At 45.2% G+C, this 22,144-nt stretch overlaps 1 protein-coding gene across 1 annotated transcript; it reads left to right on the top strand.

The window, feature by feature from the left end:
• Positions 1–6,529: 6,529 nt before the first annotated feature.
• Positions 6,530–13,221, top strand: LOC108785652 (tigger transposable element-derived protein 1-like). Its single transcript, XM_018554774.1, has 2 exons — positions 6,530–8,034; positions 13,095–13,221. Exons 1-2 carry the CDS (start codon positions 6,530–6,532, stop codon positions 13,219–13,221), a joined length of 1,632 nt encoding a protein of 543 aa, XP_018410276.1.
• The last annotated feature ends 8,923 nt before the right edge of the window (positions 13,222–22,144 follow it).

Raw genomic sequence — 22,144 nt, 5'->3', positions numbered from 1 at the left:
GAGGGGCAAGTAGGTGTAGTCTTCTTTTATAGGCTCCTGTGGTGGTGTCAACCATCACATTTTACATTTCCTATGACTTCCTATTACCGGGACAAAAAAATTAGGGTGAATTTCTTTAATGAGGATGCAGACTGCAATAATAACCTGACCCTATCCCTTTCCAACGCCATCCAAGAATAAAAAGAAAGGTTTTGGCTTTAGAAACACTGTAAGTGCAGTTAGTAGAGTTTCATTCTTGGGTAGACCCAGGTCTCAGGGCTTGGATTATCTGCTAGACTTTTTCGAAGTGATCTTTTATAGGGAAGATCAACAAAAGCGTTCTCCTGCTCTACAGATGTTGGTGGCATCGCTATGGGCCTGTTTCTCCAGTGGTTGTACTGATGTGATGTTCTGTGTGACCAACTGTCCTCACTGTGCCATTCCTCGTCACAATTACCCACCACATGAGTGGCTTCTCTCAGGGAAGTGGGTGAACCCCATATGGTATAGTCGCTAGGTACATTGACGTTTCTCCATTTTTGTGAGGATGTTGTGCAGAAAATGTCATGAGGTTGATCCATGTCTGTACCCAACGGTGAAGATAGGTGATTCATGTTTCTCAGTCCCAAATGGTGTTCAAGCTGGAATCTATTGGCTCGAGCTTCATGATCCTCATGACAGATATTACGGTGGCTCTCAAATCGATTCTTAGAGTTTGACTGGAGGGAACTGGTCCCTGCGTAGAAATCCCTGGATTCAAGAGGGGACACACCAAAGATTTTGGGAATTGCAGAATTGTGCGCGTTATGGCTAAAGATATTATGTAGAACATTAAATGAGGGTTGGTTCTCTCTGGAAAGACTGGCTCGGACTCTTGGATCTGATGTATAAGGCTGCTCTGAGTTGATGTCTTGTAAGGGCTGTCCAGGTAGCCACCCTTGGTTAATCCGTCTTGGATTTGCATGGCGCTTAAGGTGTTTCTGGTGAGTATTATGTGCATACTCCAATTCGTTATGGGCAAATGTCCAACTTGCATGAGGGCTATCAACATTTACTGACATTCTGTGTTTTGATCTGGGTCTGCTCTCCCTATAGTAAGTCAAATCATCTCTGTCTTGCTTGTTTGGTCCGAGACCCTCACGTGGAAATTGAACAGTAACTAAATGTGGAGAGTTCTCAGCTAACATAGGATGGTGCTGAAGAGACGGTTCATACACGGGCTCAGATCTTGCAGGCTGCTGGAGGACTGGATTAAGTATCTGCAGATTCCCGGAAGGTCTGACCTAAATTGGATGAATGACAAACATCAGCAACACTTTTCAAATAGCTAATCATCTCAATACAATAACAGAAGAATGATATAATAGAATTCAACCACAGTGCTTGGGTTCTCTTGCAGTAATCGGTCTCGTGACTCCAGAACTCATTATTATTAGGGCAGACACATGAGGTTATGCTTAGACTGATACCTCTAACAGACTCCCTATTGACTTTGTCTTTTTAAGTTTACCTCTGTTTAAATTTGGTTTTGCTGTAATAATTAGTGCACAAGGCTACTTTAGGGCTGGGTTCACACTGTAGCAGTGCATTTACGTGCATTATATTAACCTACAGTATATTGTGATATTACAGCCTATTCATTTGAATGCACCAAAACACAGCAAATAAGGCACATGTACTCTTTTTTTATGCAACATAGTGCAACACAGTGTGGTAGTTCTTTATTGTACCTTGTGGTGTGCTGCAACACAAGTTCGTTAGCAAGGTACGCATGGGTGCAATTAAGAATGAATGGCACTACAGTGCACCAATGCACAAAATGAGCATTTCCGCACGTTGCTGCAGTTCACCAGTGTGAGCCCAGCCTAAAATTACAGTCAAACTTGAAAATGTGGTATGTAAAGAGATTCTGTGACTGAACCTGCTGCATGTATTATGTGCAGGCACCTAGAGGTACCTACACTTACCTATAGCAGATTCCCAAACCCTGCTTTCTTGGCTGAATTTCAGGTCATTGTGACAGGCAAAGCTTTGGCACTACTTCAAAATGCTAAAGCTTGCCTGCTCCCTTCTACCTTCTATTTCTAGGTGAGGCTTCCCATTATAGTGAAAGGAGTGTGTGGGGTGGGGATTAGCAGCAGGTTCAGACACTAAACTGGAATTGTCGGAGCTTTGCTTGTCTAAACAGTCAGGCATTGACTATCACAGGAACATTCCGGAGACTGTTGCCGGTTTGGGCACTTCATACCTGCAGCAGTTTTCCTCCTCTCCCCAGAGCAACATATCATCTTTGAACTACCTACAGAAATGTAGGCTAAGAGCAGAGTGGCTCTGCTTCTTATCTTGGCATTCATCTTCTGTCACCCAGCTGCCCTACTACAGTAGCTACATCTTTTTAGCTGTAGGTACCATTTCTAAATGGCTCCAGGCCTCTAAAAGCATACTGTATTCCCAGGATCCCTGCATTGCTATCTATGCTGCTCTGGGCGGGAGGCTGTCCATCACAGAATAAAAAGACACTGAATACCTAGAAGTACTCCGAAAAATCTGCTGACTATACCTACAATTAATTCTATGAATGTCAGTATAAAGATAAACTAAGAGGACCTTCTGGCTTAGCATGTTTACAGTGAGGCTAACAATGAATTTGCGGTTCACTGATTGAATGGCCAATTCCACCCAAAATATGTTTTAGTTTTGTATATTGAGCAGTGGGTTGGATCATTCACATTCTCTTAGAAATGCCGGTTATGGAACCTGGGGTTCTCTGCCTGCTTCCAGTCCTGATCCTAAAATTAAGGTGTCACTTTCTTACAACTGTGGAACCCATTGAAGCTGTAGGATACCTCCACCAGGAGTTAGGAGGAACCGGAAATCTCATCACAGGAGTCCTAGATGCAAGAAGCACTCAAACAAAAATAAAATGATGATAGACGACCTCAACTTTGCACTGGATTTAGTTGGCATCTGCTTACCCATCCTACAGGTTCTTGTCCATACTCACCATCTTTATAAGCATGCAGTTGGGGCTGTCTCTGGGTAATGGCATGAAGCGGACTGGGGTTGTCTGCATGTGACCTTGTGGTACCCAGATAGTTTTTCTGATACCTGTCTCCCCTTCACTGGCATGTGACCATAGAGACTGTGTGGAAGTACCAGCTGCAAATCCAAACAACAAACATACAATTAAAAACTCTTCAAGGAATGGAGGAGCAGAAACGATCTGTATTGCCCATACAAACAAAATGCACTTTAGCTGTCATTCTTCGAGCCCAGCTAGCCAATAGGTAGACATGATCACTTCTAGAGCTTCCTGGCTATGGCATGAGTCCTTACCAGTATACAATTACAGACCCCCAATGGACTGCCCAATATGTCCCCATACCCCTTCCCCAGACTGTCAAAATCATCATCAACGTCATTACCAGTCCTATTAGGTACAAGGATAACTGTGAAAGATGTTAGTGGCTTCATTTTACTTCACAGTTATAGCTAGGAGCAAAACAGCTGAAAGAAATCATTAAAGCAGAACTCCAGGAATGATCTTTTATAGATACTGACATTGGTCCAGCTTGGCTCAATTAAGGTATCAATTTCTGATCTCCAGAGGGCTGCTGGGGATGCTGAAAATCCCTTTTAGTGCTACATACAGTCACTGCTGGTCTCTTCAGGCAGCAACTTCCCCTCTACTCATAGACCACATGGAGTTGACCGCTGGGCACCTTCGCCGTTTACATAATGCTTTGTATTTTTTTCAGTGAATACAAGCTGTTTTCTGATTGAACGTGGGGGACTGTATGTAGCGCAGCCTAATACAGCGATTTTCAGCATCTCAGCACCCCTCCAGAGATCGATATGGATACTTACATTGAGGCAAGCTGGGCCAATGTAGGTATTCATTAACGTTTGTCTTGTCTTGTGTATGTCTATATTGAGTTTCCATACGTTCTATCCCCCTCCTAATAACCAGATCAATCTAGAAGTTTTTAAACTTACATATTGAAGATGCCCATAGGATGCACTGACACCATTTCACTCAGCCCTGTGAATATGCACTTCCTGGTGTCACCCCTCTAACTAAGCATACCGTCCGAACTACAACTCAACATCAGAACTTCCAACAATGTAACATTATCATTGCTTGCTGGAAGCAATGCATGACAGGATATGTAGTTTTTAGAACTCGAGATTGCTTCACATTAAGCAGCAGGGAAAGAGATGGTAAGAACACTGAGGAAGTTGTTGGAAGTTATGGGAAGACAGAAGGCAGCTCTCATTACGTAAAAGGGATTTTTTGAAGTAAGCTTTAATTGCATTATCAAAAACAACAGCAAATCACAAATACACACGGCAGCTACAACTAATCAGCTCATGTGACGGTCTTGCTACAGCGCACCCAGTAGGAGATTCAAATGCATTAACGGGCAAGTTTACAGGATTCCCTTTAACAAATTGGTGAGATATCAACCACACAGACATCACATTGTTTTTAGTTGGCTGACTCATAGACTTCCATTCTGGAAAGGAACAATAAAGCAAAACAGGAAGCAGAACTTGTGTAAGTAATAAACAAATATGGACGACCCCACCCCATGTATTGTTCATATATAATTAGGATCTATACACAAAAACAATGATTTCACAAACATTTACATACGTTGATAAAATAAGTTACATCGGACTGATTTCTTTTTTGTGTATATCTAAAGAAACATTGAGATGATTCTACATTATCCTTAAGGTGAAGCTTAGGTGGAAAGAAGAGACTTTGGGTCTGATTTACACATTTTTTCCGCCCAGCGTATAGCTTGGCAAATGCCATTCGCACCGTTCTACCACCACTAGATGGCGCTGAGGAGTGCAGGATTTCCTATACCTCTCAGTGCCATCTAGTAGTCTCAATCTCTATACCATTCTCACTGTCTCTACCGCCATCTTCTCCAGCCCTAATTCCGGGCAGGGGTCTTCTTCCTTTGACCACTGGGCAGCTACTGATAACAGGATGTGGAAAGAAGAAGAAGAGACTTTGGGGCTGATTTACAAATCTATATAGAAAGAAATAGGGACACCGGCACTCCAAATGCAGCGGGTCTCTCAGGATACCCTTCTCAGGCATCACATGTTTTGCCTGAAGAAGGGGATCCTGCAAGACCCCGAAAAGTTGCACCAGTGTGATATGGTGCATCTACGTCAATAAAGAGACGCATTTGATCTGCATTTGGAGTGCCGGTGTCCCTATTTCTATCTATGTACAAAACGGTTGCCATCTGTTGACTACTGCAGCACCCATCCGATTCTTGTGGAACAAGCGGTCATCTAGTCCTCTCAATCTATATACCACTCTCACTGTCTCTGCTGCTATCTTCTCCAGCCCTTCTTCCCGGCATGGGTCATCTTTCTTCAAACACTGGGCAGCTACTGATAACAGGATGTGGAAAGAAGAAGAAGAGACTTTGAGGCTGATTTACATATCTTTCACCCAGCGTATAGCTTGGCAAATGCCATTCGCACAGTTCTACCACCACTAGATGGCGCTGAGGAGTATAGGAATTTCCTTTACCTCTCCGTGCTATGCAAATGGCATTTGCCAAGCTATAAGATGGGCAGAAGATTTATAAATCAGCACCAACGTCTCTTCTTCTCTTTCTTTCTACCTCCTATTATCAGTGGCTGCCCAGTGGTTAAAGGCATTTTGTAAAGTGCAGCGCAAATTGTTGACGCTATATAAATCCTGTATAATAATAATAAAAAAGACCCATGCCCAGGATTTAGCTCCATTTCAACTGCTGAACTCCAGACAAACAGCTACATATATCTGTATAGTGTTCACCTGCCAAAAGATCTGAAACTCTGTTTGCACAGTCCTGCGATCCGGGCACTAGGGTTGCCACCTGTCCAGGATTCACCTGGACAGTCCGGGTTTTGAATGCTGTGTCCGGGTTTCATGGCAGCAGAAACCCGGACACAAGACGTCAGGCACACAGAGGCAACCAAAATTAAGATAGGGGCTACTGGCCCCCACTAAAAATAGTCTGAACTGTGATATTTATATATGAATGGGTGGCCCTATTTACATATGAAATGCCGCGACTCCAAAAAAAATGTCAGCACGTCGCTAGTGTTTGGGTTTCGCTTGAAAAAAAAGGTGGCACCCCTGCCAGGCAGCATAGCCATGTCTCTGACCTCACTTTTTTTTCTACTTAGAATTTGCCACTTTCAAATATGGCAGCCCGAGCCATATCACAAGCTTAAAATGCATTTACGTGAAAGGTATCATAACAGGTATTTTATACTGTTTCAGGTGGAAGGGTGAGCTAACAACTACAGTAATACCTCGGTTTACGAGTAACTTGGTTTGCGAGTGTTCCGCAAGACGAGCAAACATTTCAGAGAAAGTTTGCCTTGATATACGAGCGATTGCCTTGATATACGAGCAGGACGTGACGCCGATCACAGGGATTGTGGGTGATCATCTCGGTCATCTGTCCGTGCGACTGTATACACTGTACAATGGCCCCAAAAAGCTCAAAAGAAAGGCGGTAAGAAGGAGATGATAGCTGAAAAGAGAGGCAGTAAGAAGGAGATGATTACAGTGGCAGTAAAGAAGGAAATTATTGATAAGTATGAACGAGGTATGCGAGTGACCGAAATTGCAAGATTGTATAAGAAGTCTACATCGACCATTTGCACAATATTAAAAAAGAAAGAAGAAATAAGGGGGGTAGATGCAGCAAAAGGAGTCACAAGAATATCAAAGCAACGGCCACCTATTCTGGAAGATGTAGAAAAGTTGCTTCTGGTTTGGATAAATGAGAAGAAACTAGCAGGTGATACTGTGAGTGAGAACATTATCTGTGAGAAGGCAAAGGCCTTGCATACTGACCTCATAAGTAAACTGCCAGGTACGTCTACAGAAAATGAAGAACTCTTCAAGGCAAGCAGGGGATGGTTTGATAATTTTAAGAGGAGAAGTGGCATCCATAGTGTTGTGAGGCACGGAGAGGCTGCGAGTTCAGACACTAAGGCAGCTGAGGCATTCGCTACCGAGTTCCAGAAGCTCATGGTTTCCGAGGGTTACCTGGCGGAGCAAGTTTTTAACTGCGATGAGACGGGGCTTTTTTGGAAAAAGATGCCAAAGAGGACCTACATTACAGAAGAAGAGAATGCAATGCCCGGTCACAAGCCCATGAAAGACCGTCTTACCCTCTTGTTTTGTGCTAATGCAAGTGGGGAATTCAAAGTCAAGCCCCTGCTCGTGTATCATTCCGAGAATCCACGAGCCTTCAAGAAATGTAAGGTGCAGAAGAGCCAGTTAAATGTTATGTGGAGGTCCAACAGCAAGGCTTGGGTCACTCGCATCTTGTTCGTTGAGTGGATCAACGAGGTCTTCGGTCCTGCAGTGAAGAAATACCTTTTAGAAAAGAATCTGCCACTCAAAGCATTGCTGATTATGGATAATGCTCCTGCTCATCCTCCAGGCCTTGAGGACGACTTACTGGAAGAATTCGAGTTCATTAGGGTTAAGTTCCTTCCTCCCAACACCACTCCAATCCTCCAGCCAATGGATCAACAAGTCATTTCCAACTTTAAAAAGCTTTACACCAAAGCACTATTTCAGCGATGCTTTGAGGTGACCGAAGGAACAAACCTTACCCTTCGAGAGTTTTGGAAAAATCATTTTCATATCGTGAACTGCCTCAAGATCATCGATAAAGCCTGGGATGGGGTCACCAAGAGAACCCTGAATTCTGCTTGGAGAAAGCTGTGGCCTGATTGCGTTTTTGGACATGGATTAGAGGGGCCTGCTTATGAACAGGAGTCGCCAGTTGTTGATGAAATTGTGTCCTTGGGGAAGACCATGGGACTGGAGGTGAATGAGGACGACATTCAAGAGCTGGTGGAGGAACATGGCCAGGAGCTGACCACTGACGAACTGATGCATCTGCATTGCGAGCAACAGCAGGAGGTTATGGAGGAGATCTCATCTGCAGAGGAGGATGAGAATAAGGCGCAGGAATCCCTCACTTCAAATAAGATTAGGGAGATGTGTAAAATGTGGGAAACAGTGCAAAATTTTGTAGAAAAGCACCACCCGAATAAGGCTGTAGCAGTGCGAGCGATGAATCTGTTTAACGACAATGCAATGTCACATTTCCGCGAAATCCTCAAAAGGAGGCAAAAGCAAGTGTCATTGGATAGATTCCTTGTTAAGGTTTCACGAAATGAAAAAGATTCCATTGAGCCAAGAGATAGCAGTGATTCCTTGAGTGATAGTGAAAGTCGCCCTACACAATAATTCTCCTCTCTCTCGTCTCCCTCACACCAACCACAAAGGTACAGTACCTGTAATTGTTTATTTTTCTTTATATTTTGTACAGTATTATATTACAGTACAGTATTGTAATCATTTTATATGAATATTTTTGGGTTGTGGAACGAATCATCTGAGTTTCCATTATTTCCTATGGGGAAATTCGCTTTGATATACAAGCGCTTTGGATTACAAGCATGCTTCCGGAACGAATTATGCTCTTAAACCAAGGTATCACTGTATGTATTTATATAATGTTTACCCAGAGATCTGTTTCAATATACTGTTCACTGTCATGATGGAATTGAGATGCTGGGAAGACGGGCTTTTGTGACATTTCAGGCCTACTTCTGTCAGGCTGCCAAATCCTTCACATTTAGAAACTCTGTAAGCCGGCCTGCTTTGAGCTTTGGCACTTTTGGAAGCTGTGCAGCGGAGTGACCTAATTTCTACGAGGCTCTGTATCAGAAAGAAGAATGTCCTAGCTGCTGCTGGATCATTAGGCGAAATACTGCTTACCTTCCCGTATGCAAACATTAATATTAACATATTGCTAAGGGGACAGACTTATGTAAATCTACACACGCAGCTCATTGTCAGAGGAGCTTATTAGAAAGCCAGCAGAAAATAGCTGGAAGAGGCAAAAGAAAGAGACACGGGGTCACTGACTGGAGCAAGCAATGGGCGTGGGGGGAGACTTGTAGCATACGTACTTTCACTCTAATACCATGCAAATAAAATCACTACACCGTGGAGACCGGAGAGGGCAACAGGGAGTGATAGAAACTGCTATCTGCAGTTCCGCTGATCGCCACCTTTAATAGCCTCGTATTTCAGGTAGTAAGGGACATGTTTCAAGATGCGCTGTCGCCTTGCCCATGCAGGGCAAAGTAACAGTGTCTCGGCCCTGGAACCACATAAACTCATCTTGCCTGCCCTAAATCAATTCTCCTTCGTTGGTCACAGCCAGCTTTAGAATAAGCTATGTCAGCAAAAAGTAGAAGTCGTCACTTCCTCAGGTATTTGGCAGTGCTTGGGCCTAGTGACTGGCTGTTAGATGCAAGCACAGTCACAGGAAAGGAGGTCACATTTGACTCCATACTAAGAAGCACCAGGTAGTATTGCCAGTTGCAATGGAGAGGAAGGAGGTATTAGGGTAAGGCAAACTCAGCACTCCAGGTGTGGTGAAAATATAAGTTCCCATATGGTATTGCAAGACTCTGACAGCCACAGGCATGGCTCATGATGGGATCTGTAGCTTCACTCCAGCTAGTGTGCCAAGCTGCCTAACCCCTGGGATAAGACATACCTCCCAAGTGTCTGGGTTTCAGTGGGACTGTCCTTGGATTTAAACCAAATCCCGGGTCAAGCGAACCCACCCAGTTTCCATTCAGGTGCTGCACTGCTCATTTCAGCATCCGGTGCCTATAAAATGTCAGTCCCACTGCTCACTGTTGTATTTAGACGGTGGAATGCTACCTCCCTGATGTCACCACATTGGTGGAGTTTGGTGTAATTTATAAATGCAGTGCCTTACAGTCCTCGTAGGGGCTGTGTATGGAGGGGGTGGTGCAGGATAGGGAATGGAGGAAGGTGGGCTAGGAGACGGAGTCAAGATTAGTCAAACAAACTAAAGCGGGATAGCAATTTACAGCAATTTAGGGCAGAAGGGTCCCTCTTTCTCAAGTTCGAAAGTTGAGAGGGATGGTATAAGGAGGTCAAGGGGGGCTCTTTGCAGATCCACTGTCACATTGTCCTGCAAAGGTATGGAGGTATCCCTTTGAGCACAAACACGGACACCCCGGTCCGCACACACCAGGAGAAGCCCACCTGCGCCCAAAATTCCCCCCACCTCTTCGGAGAGAGCGCTTATCTGTTGGTCTTGCCCTTCACAGCTTTCAGATATCTCTTTTACATGGACAGCTTTTTTCTTTCGGTTGGACATATATTGTAAAGCCTACTCCTAAATAGGGGAGAAGGAGAGCAGATTGGCTGCAGCCTTGTGAGACACCATAGGCTGACAGCCCAGAAACAGGGAGCATATCGAAAATCCGGCACGGATTTCCGGATATTGTGACAGCCCATTTCCCCCAGCAGCATATATTCACCTTTCACTTACTCACTCGCACCTCCATTCAACCTACAGTTGTCATCCATCTGCTTTTAATCTGGACATCCCAATTTTGCCATATTGACAACTGAGAAGGAATAAGGTTGAGCAGGTGCGGATCCTGATCCATAGTGATTGAGGCATACTAGTGCCGCTCTGATATTTTATCATTGTTCCAGAAACAAACCTGATATGTCAAACCAAAGCCTTGAAGGAAAGACACCCCTGAAATAATGCTTCTAAGGAAAAATAAAGTCTGAAAGGCCAACTCTAATCTCCCTGGTCACGTACAGCACTCCCCCTCACTAGTACTCCCATGACCCTTCAATGTCACACTATCAATCTTGTCATTTGTGTGACACAGTCCTGTCTTTTCATTTTCTTTCTGTTTGATGTGAAGGCTGTCTGAGGCGCTGTGCCGAAAAGGGCTGATGGGTAAGCTGAATGCTGCAAATACATATGGGTTGTAGGTTGGGTTGCTATGTCCAATAAAACCCTAGGCACCACAAGCAAGTCTGGCTGACGCTCAGCTGTACAAATGTGAGATTGTGAGTTCAAACCCCTGCTACAGCCAGTAGGAACAGATGAGCATAGGGCAGGTTGGGTATAATTGGGTTGGAGTATGAATAACTGGAAGTCAGTTACCTTGGGAGTAGTATTCAAATAAAGTAAAAGGCTGGAGGACAACTTGGAATAGAGGAATCAGCCTTTGTGGTACCAAAACTTACTTATGTTATATAATTCTTCATTTTATTTCCTATATATAAAAATGTTCAATTTAAAAGCAGCCTTGCTGCTGAGTGTACAATTACAATTCCAGTCCTAAGGAAGAGTTTATACCAAATCATATGCATAAGACCATTTGGTTATAGTGTCTTCTGAGTCCATTCAAGTCCTTATTCCATTTTAAGTCCAGATGAAGGAGAAGTGTTGCTGCCCCTAAAATATGTTGTCTGTTCGAATTTAGAACAATTAGAGGCGCTATTGAACTCTTTCACCGTTTGGTTTGGTGCCCATTATTTTTAAACAATGTACTATATATGGATGTGGTATCTTATATATCAACCCACATTTATTATTCTCAACTATGTTTGTGAGGGCAGGATTGTGGTCTGTCAGCATGACATATTGGGGAAGGATTGTGGAAGTACCAGTGAGGGTATTGGCTTAAGGTCCCTCTTACACAGGCTGATCAGGAGGGGAATGGTGCACAGATCCCCTTCTGATTGGAGTGGTACGGATAGGCTGTTACCGCTGTGACATCTGTGTGCGTCCAGTTTTTTTCCCAGTTTTCCCAGTTTTTTCCTCTATCTTGAGATGGAGGTAAGAACTAAAACTGCCGGACCTCATGTCAGTCTATGGGTAGTCGGATGTAACCGGACATATGTCTGTTTACATCAGATGATCCCCCAATCTGGCACGTTCAGGTCTGGCAAAAAGTAACTCAGTTCAGTTTGTTTTTACGGACCTGGCTGGAGTCAGGGGTAACCTGGTGTAAATGGACAGGTGTCAGTTTACACCTGGCTGCCCATAGACTAGCATTGGGTCTGCTTGAAAAACTGACATGCGGACCCAATTGGACCGCCAGCATGAAAGGGGTCTTTTAGGTGAGTTGTTTGTGGAGAACACAGAAAGCAGGAATCATGGTAAGGTTAAAGTGGCATTAAGAAATGTAGACATGGCAGAGGGGAATGTTGGTTAGGCAGACGTGAGAGTCATAGGGGCAAGAGGAAGGACAATGAAGCTGAACAGATAAATTGACTGAAGGTGGTGGATGAGGTCGATGCTACAGTAATCCAGGGTCATTGCCAGAGTGACAGGAAGGGCCATGGGGGAAGATTTTTGACAGGGTGACATAGAGAGAAAGGGAATTTGGTGAGGACTGCATCACAATAACAAGAGTCTGAGGAGTGGAGGGTGAATCTGTAGATCCATGGTTGAAGTATAGACAAGTTGTTTGATAGACCTGATATTCTGCGCAAGCGCTGGCTTTTGGATTGTAACCCTTTGCTCCAATAAGATAACATTAGCCTGCATGGGCAAAGAAGCATAGGTGTACTGGAAAGGGTTTCACCTGCCAAAGGACTTGCAATTAGATTCAATTACAAATATTGCAAATAAAAAGGAATTTAGGGAAACGCATAGTCTTAATAAAATAATAAAGTTTTGAGATATACAAGTACAACTAAATACATCAATTTGACGTAAATATTCTTATTTTACGATGTCACTATCTGCAAGGAGTTTGCATGTTCTCCCTGTGCTTGCATGGGTTTCCTCCGGGTACTCCAGTTTCCTCCCACTCTCCAAAGATATGCAGGTAGGTTAATTGGCTCCTCTCTAAGTTGACCCTCTATGTATGTGAGATAGGGACCTTAGATTGTAAGCTCCTTGAGGGTAGGGACTGATGTGAATGTGCAACTATGTAAAGTGCTGCATACATTGTCAGCGCTATATAAATACCTGTAATACATAAATATAGAGGCTGTGCTGCCTGGTTATGCCTTGCTGGATCTCTTTTCTCAATGCAGGGCTAATAAAGTGTCTTTGTATGTATTTTGCTGCCTGTGCAGAATTGCTTACGATATTGCATTGCCAGGAGTGCCATCTAGTGGGTAACTATAAAAGAATTCCAAGACCATAAAGGTTAGTTTGTGTTTTGGTAACTTAATTTATTCTGCATAATACTTTCAGTGAGTCTCACACATTCTGGTCGAAAGGCTGTGCCATCTGGAAGATGGTTTATGTTTACTTCTCTTACACAGCACAGCAGAAGACAAATATGGCATTTGCAGCATCTCTTTGGATTATTCTGGGTTGAGCTATAGTATATGGAGTCAGCTGTTATTACAGTACATGTAAATTGAAAGACACTCAGGTCATTAGATTTAAAGGAGAACTATAGTTAGAGCCGACCTGTGACCATGAAACTGTCACACATCGCCTCTATTGATCGGGAAGTGAGCGGAAACATACCGCAGATCCCCTCCCATTCCGATCATCTCCCTGCAGAGAGCGGTGACTATCTGTCAAAAATCCCTGCAGGGATTCTCCCCTCCCCTCTTAGATCCTCCAGCGCTGACTGCAGGGACAGACAAGGGAGAGGGCAGGCATAGCTGGCTCTGCCTCTAGATAGGCAGAGCCAGCTGTCAATCAGCCAGCTGGGTGGATCTCTAGAGTATTGTTGGGATCCGTCCCGTCTGTGGCGCGCTCAGCATATAGGTGGGGGGGGGGGCAATAGCCCGCTATATACTGAGTTTCGGGTCATGGGAGGACACAGTATATGTCCTCCCGTGACACTGAGAACTATGGGGAAAAAAATGTTGCCCATAGTTCTCCTTTAAGGCTCTTGCAGCTCAGCCTTGGTGTATTGGTGTATGCTTGCTCCATGTTTCTGTGGGTTTTCTCTGGGGACTACAGCCTTCTCCCAAAAAGAAAGTTACTAGTAGATTAATTGGCTCCAATCACACGTGCCTTAGGGTATTTGAGGGTGGTCTGTGTTAGGGACAGGAGCATTGCTAGCACCCAGAGCAAATGTCCCAGGTCTTCTGCTGCCCCGTGTGCAGTGGCAGGACAAGGCCCATTAGCACCTAAGGAGAAAAGGTCAAAGTGCTCCCCCCATGAGTTGTCAACTACTTCAGCAGCATACATTGCACTTTCTTGCACCCTGCCCACTCTGCTGAAATGCCCAAGCCGGTCACCTCTTCTGCCTACCATTTAGCCCAACCCTGCCCATGTGTCCTTTGCAGTAAGTATTATCATATTCCAAGTATGGCAAATATCCTAAATCATTGTTGCGATATTATTTCTTTCGCATCCAGTACATCTGTTCTCAGGCCCTACCCCGTAACTAAATTTTTCTTCCATAGTTCAGAAATACACTATATGAAACTTGAAAGTTTGTGAACCTCTGACTATCATTCCGATATGAGTTTCTGGACATCCCCATCCAAAGCCATGGCCATTAATATGGAGTTTTCCCCCCGCCCCATTTTAGCTATAACAGCCTCCACTCTTCTAGGAAGGTTTCCACAAGATTTTGGGTGTCTGTGGGGAATATCTGCTAATTCTACCCAAAAAAGTATTTTTGAAGTCAGGTACTGATGTTGGATGAGAAGACCTGGCTGTCAATCGGTGTTACAATTAATCCCAAAGGTGTCCAATAGGGTCAAGGTTGGGGCTCAGCGTGGGTCATTGGAATTCCTCCTATCACATGGGAGATTCTAATCTGGACAACAATTCATCTGGGAGCAAATTGCTAAACTACAACTCCAATTATCTTATGTGGGATCCTATGTAGTTCAACAGCAACTAGTGCTTTGTTGACCATCTTGCTGCTCCATCACTAGCCTAACCTGCCATCACTAACCTACAGCTGATATATTTCTCATTACTGACTTACCACGCCTTGTTCTGCACCTTGTCTCTATGTGGAGGTGGCCATCTTGGTAGAGGCAGTGCTCTGCTTCTTCATCCCAGAACATCCAGCAAGGAGAACAGTGAGCAACACAGCAGTGATATCACCAAATCTCACGCCAAATATCCCAGCACTAGCAGTCAGAGGCAACTGTGCCTCAGATCTCACACTGCAGATAAAAAGCTATAAGGCTACAATACAAGAGTGCCTAGGAATTCAATACAAAGGGCTGATTTTCCAGGGTACTTTCAGAGCACAATTAACATTTATTTTGGATTACTTGGTGCATGCTGTGATGAAGTAAAAAGCAGAGATGGAGTGTTGCTAAGACGAGTATTAATGGATTGGGGAGAAGGATCCTTTGCAGGGACCTTTTATCTTTCCCCTACATGGGCAAGGTGACCGAGTCTCTCTAAGTGCACATGTGGCTTTGCTGTGCATGGGCAAAGCACAGATTCCCGTTAAAGAACTCTTTCCATCATTCCAACATGTGGGCTCAAATAAAGCAGATATACTCACCTGATTCTCAGTAACCCTGGGCTGCTAGACCGGTCCCGATAGCCTCTTCTTCCCCAGGCTTCGGCGGTCTAGGGACCGCTTCATCATCACATTTTTTGGCGGTCGATTGACATTCCACAGCTGGGGTGCAAGGGTAGAAAGGTGAGTGCTGATCGCACCGAGGATCAGTATATGTACTTTATTTTCGCTCCCTAGACAAAATGAGCACCGGCAGTGCGGGGGTAGCCTCACTGCAAAGGCACCTTTTTTTCTTCTTTATAATCCAAGTCCACTTTACCTTTACAGGATGGCATAAAAAGGGTTACAGCTGCCCCAGTTACAGCAACATATTAGGTCAAGGGCTTAAAGAACTGAGTCACGAATGCCCAAGAACAGCGTTCATTATTTTCATCTCTCAGCAGGCCTTCTTACACAAACTTTAAGACATAAGACACGACCCGCTTCTCTGCCAGGATTAGACCCTTTGGAAGAAGCGATGAGAGGTCAGGATTGGGAAAAGTGCATTTGTGGTTCAGATTTGTAGTCAACATCAGGTACTTCTGGAAGACAGTTTAAAGGAGAACTTCCGATTCCGGTTAAGGTGAACATTTCCCTTCCTGTAGCATGTGAACATAGTGGGTCCAATAAATAATCAGCGCTGTGACATTAAAATGGTGCAGATTGTCTTCATCCTCTCTTATTTCCATTTCTATCCGTATGCTGTTGTTTCTTTTATTTTTTCTCTTGGGCCACGGCAAGCACCTCATTCGAGGTATGTTCCGATATTTGTTCTCTTTAATTGAGAGATCTGTATGTTCCAACATGACTGCACACCAGTGTACAAAGCAAGGTCCATAAAGACATGGATGGGGGAGTTTGGGGTGGAGGAGTTTGATTGGCTGCACAGAGTCCTGACCTCAACCCGACAAAACACCTTTGGGATGAATTAGAGCGGAGACTGCGAGCCCGGCCTTCTCGTCCAACATCAGTACCTGACCTCACAAATGGTCCAACATTCCCATAGACACACTCCTAAACCTTGTGGACGCCTTTCCAGAAGAGTAGAATGCTGACAACACTGCTTTTCCATAGTGCAGGGAGTGAGTGTGGTCACCCTAGGACAGGAAGTCTGCTACTGGCAGGATCACTGGGTGAAAAAATGAAGGATGAAAGCCTGAAAAAAGGCAACTAATGCAGCCAACACATCAAAGTACTGATAAGCTGCAGTCAGGGCCGTCCCTCTAATGAGGCAGCCTGAGGTGGAATCTCATTGGCTAACATGGGGAGGACGGCAGGTGTGCCTGCCACCCCCTTTCCAGCCAAGAGCTCTTAGCAACCTGTGATGTTCTGTCTGGCATCCCATCCAGCTTAGTGATGTCACTGGTTGCCAGGAGCTGAGTGGGACGCCGGCCACAGCATCCCAGGTTGCTAAGAGCTCTTAGCAACCTGTGGCGCTCTGTCTGGTCCCCCCAAAGCTCACTGATGTCATTGGTTGCCAGGAGCTGAGTGGGACACTTTGGCTGGTTTCTTGCTGGTTTCAGTGAAGTCAGTGAGCTGGGCGGGAAGCTAGACAGAGGTACCATGCACCCCCCTCCCGATAACATGCACTGCCAACATCCCCCCTTCCTGTAACGTGCACCACCAGCATCCCACAGTGTAAGGGACGCCCCTGGCTGCAGTATGAATTTTTGGGGAGTTTACATACCCTTTACTTCCCCGTCCCCAGCAGCACACACTCATCTTTTCAAGAGCCAAAGCAGAAGTAAATCTTTGCAGCTGTAAAGAGCAAGGTACAGGTTCTCTTTAAATTAGCATCCTGCTTTTTGATGAATATCAGACTGAATATTCTGAATCTTTTGTACGCCAGAAAACGGCTGTTTTTATTTTCATCAATCAAAAGTACGATGGGCACACAGAGTTCTGCCAAAGGTGAGCTAATGTTTATTCCGATATTCCATTTACAAAGGTTGAGAGAGAGAATAGAATGTGCGCCCCCGCAGTACTTTAGGAGAAAATTACAATTCAATAAGAGACTCTCTGACCACATAAATACACACCGCTGCAGGTTGATGCGGGTCACAGAACGAGAGAGAGAGAGAGAGAGAGTGTGTGTGTGTGTGTGGTGGGGGGTGGCATTATACCGTAATTGACTTCTTTTCCCCCCCGCCATCATCTGTCAGATACTCAGCAAATCTGTACTCAGTAACTGTGGCCTTAGCAACACAACGGGAATGCTAAAAGGGACCCCACAGCTTGAATGACAGTTTTCAGCTATGCCAAAAATTCTGGCAATCAAGTTACTTTTGGCAGCCGCGTCCTTTTGCTAAGGATGTGTACGCTGCATAAGGCCCCGTTCACACCTGACCGTTTTGTAGCGCGTCCTACGCTCGACGAACGCGCTACAAAACGGTCAAAAAAATAAATAGCATTGTAGTCAATGCCCTCGTTCCCACCTAGGCGTATTTCCGCCCGTCCCTAACGCCCTACAAAACGGCCCACGCCTGAAAAGGTCCCGGGACTACTTTGGGCCGTTTTGTAGGGCGTTTTCCATTGGGATACAGCCAAGTAGCCTTTGGAATCGCGGTAAAAAAAACGCGTGACGGTCGCGCGACAGACACGCATATTACAATACGCCTAGGTGTGAATGGGGCCTTAATCTCAGACGCCGCGTCTGCACAGAGATATCTTTATAATCTTCATTCCCAAGTACAAACCTGATGTTCCTTCATAGGAAGTTTATATCATTATAGGGTCAGTTCACTCCTCACGATGCATGCCGTATTTTCTAGGGATGCATCGATACCGGTTTTTCGGTATCGAGTACCAATATTTATATTTCAGTACTCGTTGATGCCGAGTACCGATACCGGTACTTCCGGTAGCATACAGCCGTCTTCCCGGGCAATCAGGAATCCGGGAAGCTGACTCTATTCTGTTTGGCTGGCTGGATGCTGATCGGCATTGAGCCCGGCCAAACAGATCTGACAATATGCTGACACGACCCCCACCCTGCAGGCACCTCATTCCCCTCACATAGATCCTTAGCATTTAACGTACCAGTCCCTCGGCCAGCTAGCAGACGCCGCTCTCCCGAATCTGCCCGCGTCTCCAGTGTACACAGCGCCCGCATGATTGGCCCTCAGCCTGTTACTGCGCATGTGCAGACTGCTTAGCGCTCTCATTCAGAAATCCTGTGCATGCGCAGTAGCAGGCTGAGTGCCGATCACGTGAGCGCTGTGCACACAGGAGACGGCAGATCTGGCCGAGGGACTGGTACGTTGAAGAATGCTAAGGATCTATGTGAGGGGAATTCGGTGCCTGCAGGGTGGGGGTCGTGTCGCTATATTATCAGATTTGTTTGCCCGGCTCGACACTGATTGGCTGGGAAGCCGGCCGCCCGGCCAATCAGCATCGAGCCGGCCAAACAGCTTGGAGACAGCTTCCAGGCTCCATCTTTCCTTGCGGGACTGCCGGTCAGAGGAAATCTCCCTCTGACCAGAAGTTCTAGTATCGGGAAAGGTATCTGAGCATTTGGGCGAGTACGAGTACTCGCCTAAATACTCGGTATCGCCACCAATACTGATACTAGTATCGGTGCATCCTTAGTATTTTCATTCCTGTAAAAGTTTATAATTGAAAATGATTTTATCAGTTCAGCAAACGTTTTATCACATGGATCAGCTGCATCTGCTACGTGCACATTAAATGATTGATCTTTGCAATACTTTGTATGTAAAAATGAATTCCTAAAGATCAGTGCTCATTACAGCCCACTTAAAGGGATAGTCCACCAAATGTGATAAATCCACCCTCAGAAATAAAAAGAAAATGTGCATTTATTAGATTTTTGGATTGAAGCCAGCAGAGCATTGCAACTGTGATCGGTGGATCGTGGGTGCAATGCACAAGCTCCTGCAGACTCTCCCTCTAGCCAGGGGCGTCCTGAGCCCGGGTGTCACCTGGAGCGGATATCGGGTGACACCCCGCCGTGATGTTATCGCGCACGCACGTGACGTCACCACGCACGTGCGCTATGACTTCATGGCGCATGTGCGGTCATCCCATTGATACCTGCCGGCGTCCATCACCAGAGAGGAGGCGGAATAATGTATGCCACGTTCACCCGGCGGAATAAGGTATGCCACGTTCACCCGGCGGAATAAGGTATGCCGCCGGGTACCCTCCTGATACTGTCAGGCTCTCAGTCCATGATCGAGTACCCGACTTTTCAGAGGGGGTGACACCAAAATGACTTCACCCTTCCAATGGTGTCACCTGCGTGCGGGCCGCACTCCCCTTTTGACGCCACTCCCTCTAGCCCCAGATATGTAAGGACCTTCAGTTATAGGGTTGGAGAAAGTAATTAATGGACTGCAAGTGCACTTGAGCTTTACTGAGATCTACGAGCCCCTCTGCCGTGGGGGGAAATGGGACTTGTAGTCATCTCATTCAAGTCCCTGTGAATGGACTAAACGGGTGTGCCAGCCCCAGGCGCAGCAGGGAGAAGAACCATGTGATTCAGGTAATTTGGGGGTGGGGGAGTGGTATAAGGGTGGTGGGCATGTGACCATGTTACACCCTAAACTTGCTGGTATCAGGAAACATGGTCAGTAAGATGGAAGTTTGCTTTTAAAGTCACAAATATAGATATGCAGTCAGATCAACATTGTGAGAACATACTCCATTTTCATAGTTTTACCTCCTCTTTCCTGTTACAGCAGTTAATCAGGGTGTCTAAATATACCTGTGCAGTCTAATAGGCACCCGTGTTAGACCTAGTGCACTCTATAATCAGCACTCAGTAATAGAAATGGTCAAACACACCTACTTTTATCCAAAGTCTGTGTGAGGATACTTGTTCTGAGGGGTGTGGCTGTTATTCCGCTATGCCAGGACATGAAGCAGCATTTTTAGATGAAAGTGCAATTTGAGTAAAGCCTAGACAGAAATACAGACTCATGTATTTTAAATGTGTGTACCTATTCATAAAAAAGAGAGCACATACCTATCTGCCAGACTAGACCAGATAGCAATCTAGTAAATCTTACCTTCACAGATGGAGTCCTGCTTTCTTTCCACAGGCAGGGCTGGCAGGTTGGAACCTGTACCAGACAGCTCCTTCACCTTTTCCATTATAGACTGGCGAATCTCGCTCACCAGGTCGCGGCCTGGGAATATGGTAACTTGGCTCAGCATATTGTTAATGCTCTCAACTGCCTCGTGGACATGCTCCTCCTGTATTTCTTCAGGAAACGTTTCAGTCCTACTACCTGACAATCTGTTCTGAAGTTGGCTGCCATTGCCCTGAAGGCTTGATGTCGAGTCTTCCTTCTCTACAACCTGTTGTAAGCTTAAATCAGTCTGAGAGACCTGGGTCTTCATTTGTCCAGTTTCTGCTGCTCCAGAGCCTAGATTTTCCGAGCTTCTCTGGTTTAAAGAGAGTTCCTCTTGATCCTTCACCTCCGGTGTTGGCATAAGGTCAAGACTGAGCTCCATGTGGCCCACTGGTGTCCTTCTCTCTGACGGTTTGGTGGCAGTACCAGTGTCTGACTTGGTTGCCTCTACCTCTGTTGTCTCTCTTACAAACCTCTCAATGTTGACAGATTTCACCTCGTGATCAAATATTCCCTGGTGTTGGGTCAGGCGATCTTGAGTTATAAAGACCTGTTTTGAGATGAATCCTTTTTTTCCTAAGGAGAGAGGTGTTATTTTTGGACCATGTGAATTAGCAAACCCGTCATGTCTTCGTAGATAGTCCCGAAGCCATCCCTTCTTCTGAAATGTCTCTTTGTGGGTCTTAAATTTAATACTGTTGCGTTCTTTCTTGGTCTTCCTCCTTTTTACTTTTATCACTGTGTTGGTGATGCTTTCACAGAGCTTTCCCTGATCTCTAGAAATAAGGTTTGAGTCTAAGCCGGTTGAGCTGGGAATCAGTCCTTTACCCTTTAGAGATGGCGGAGAGTTGTTCTCACGACTCATTATGGCAAAAACTTCCTATGGACACCACCTGTAACCAACAAGTGGGAAATAAAGAGTTTTAGTATGAGCAGATGTGTAAAATGTTGTGAAGGACAGGTCCAGGTGGTGAGCGCTCTTACGGGGGTTGTTGGATTGGTTTCAATGCTGGTGTGCTGCTCCTGGTGTGTGCGGACCGGGGTGTCCAACATTTGTACTAAAGAGGAAACAAAAAGGAAGAAGCACAACAACTTAGCGCAGATAAAAGATGGTAGAGCGGAGAGGTGAAGAATGTGTGAGATGATTGTACTCACATGTAATCAGGTGGATCTGAGCTTTGGGAGTCTCTTTTGAGGTGGTGCGTCCCCACCTGAAGTTGGACATATCAAGCATCGCACCACCTCAAAAGAGACCCCCAGCTCCCAAAGCTCAGATCCACCTGATGACATGTGAGTACAATCATCTCACACATTCTTCACCTGTTACCGTATGAGTTTATGTCAAATCTTCATAAGACATATGTATATAGTTTTATTTCTTGTTTTAAATATTTCCCCTGAGGTGTTGATAGCTTGTAGGGAAATAAAGTCTTTGTTGTGCTTATCACTGCGGAGGGGAGTGCCAGGCCCAATGAATTGCAAATAGGGTCATTGTTGAGCCCAGGCATGTCCAGATAATTACCATAGAGGTGCAACTTCAGTATCCTGTGTATCAGGAGCCAAGACCCTTTGATCTAATAACAAGTAGACTGGCCAATTGTAGAGAGGGGTGTGGAGTTGTAAAGAGGGTCTTGATAGGGTCTTGGAAACCCTCCAATCTCCAGTAGGCCTTGGGAGGCAACCAATGGGAGATTTGTCATGCATCCCTATGGACA

Source organism: Nanorana parkeri, unplaced genomic scaffold, assembly GCF_000935625.1.
Source record: "Nanorana parkeri isolate BGI_ZX_2015 unplaced genomic scaffold, ASM93562v1 scaffold173, whole genome shotgun sequence".
Lineage (NCBI taxonomy): Eukaryota > Metazoa > Chordata > Amphibia > Anura > Dicroglossidae > Nanorana > Nanorana parkeri.
Note: the sequence above shows the minus strand (reverse complement) of the source record. Positions and strands in the feature narration are given on the sequence as shown.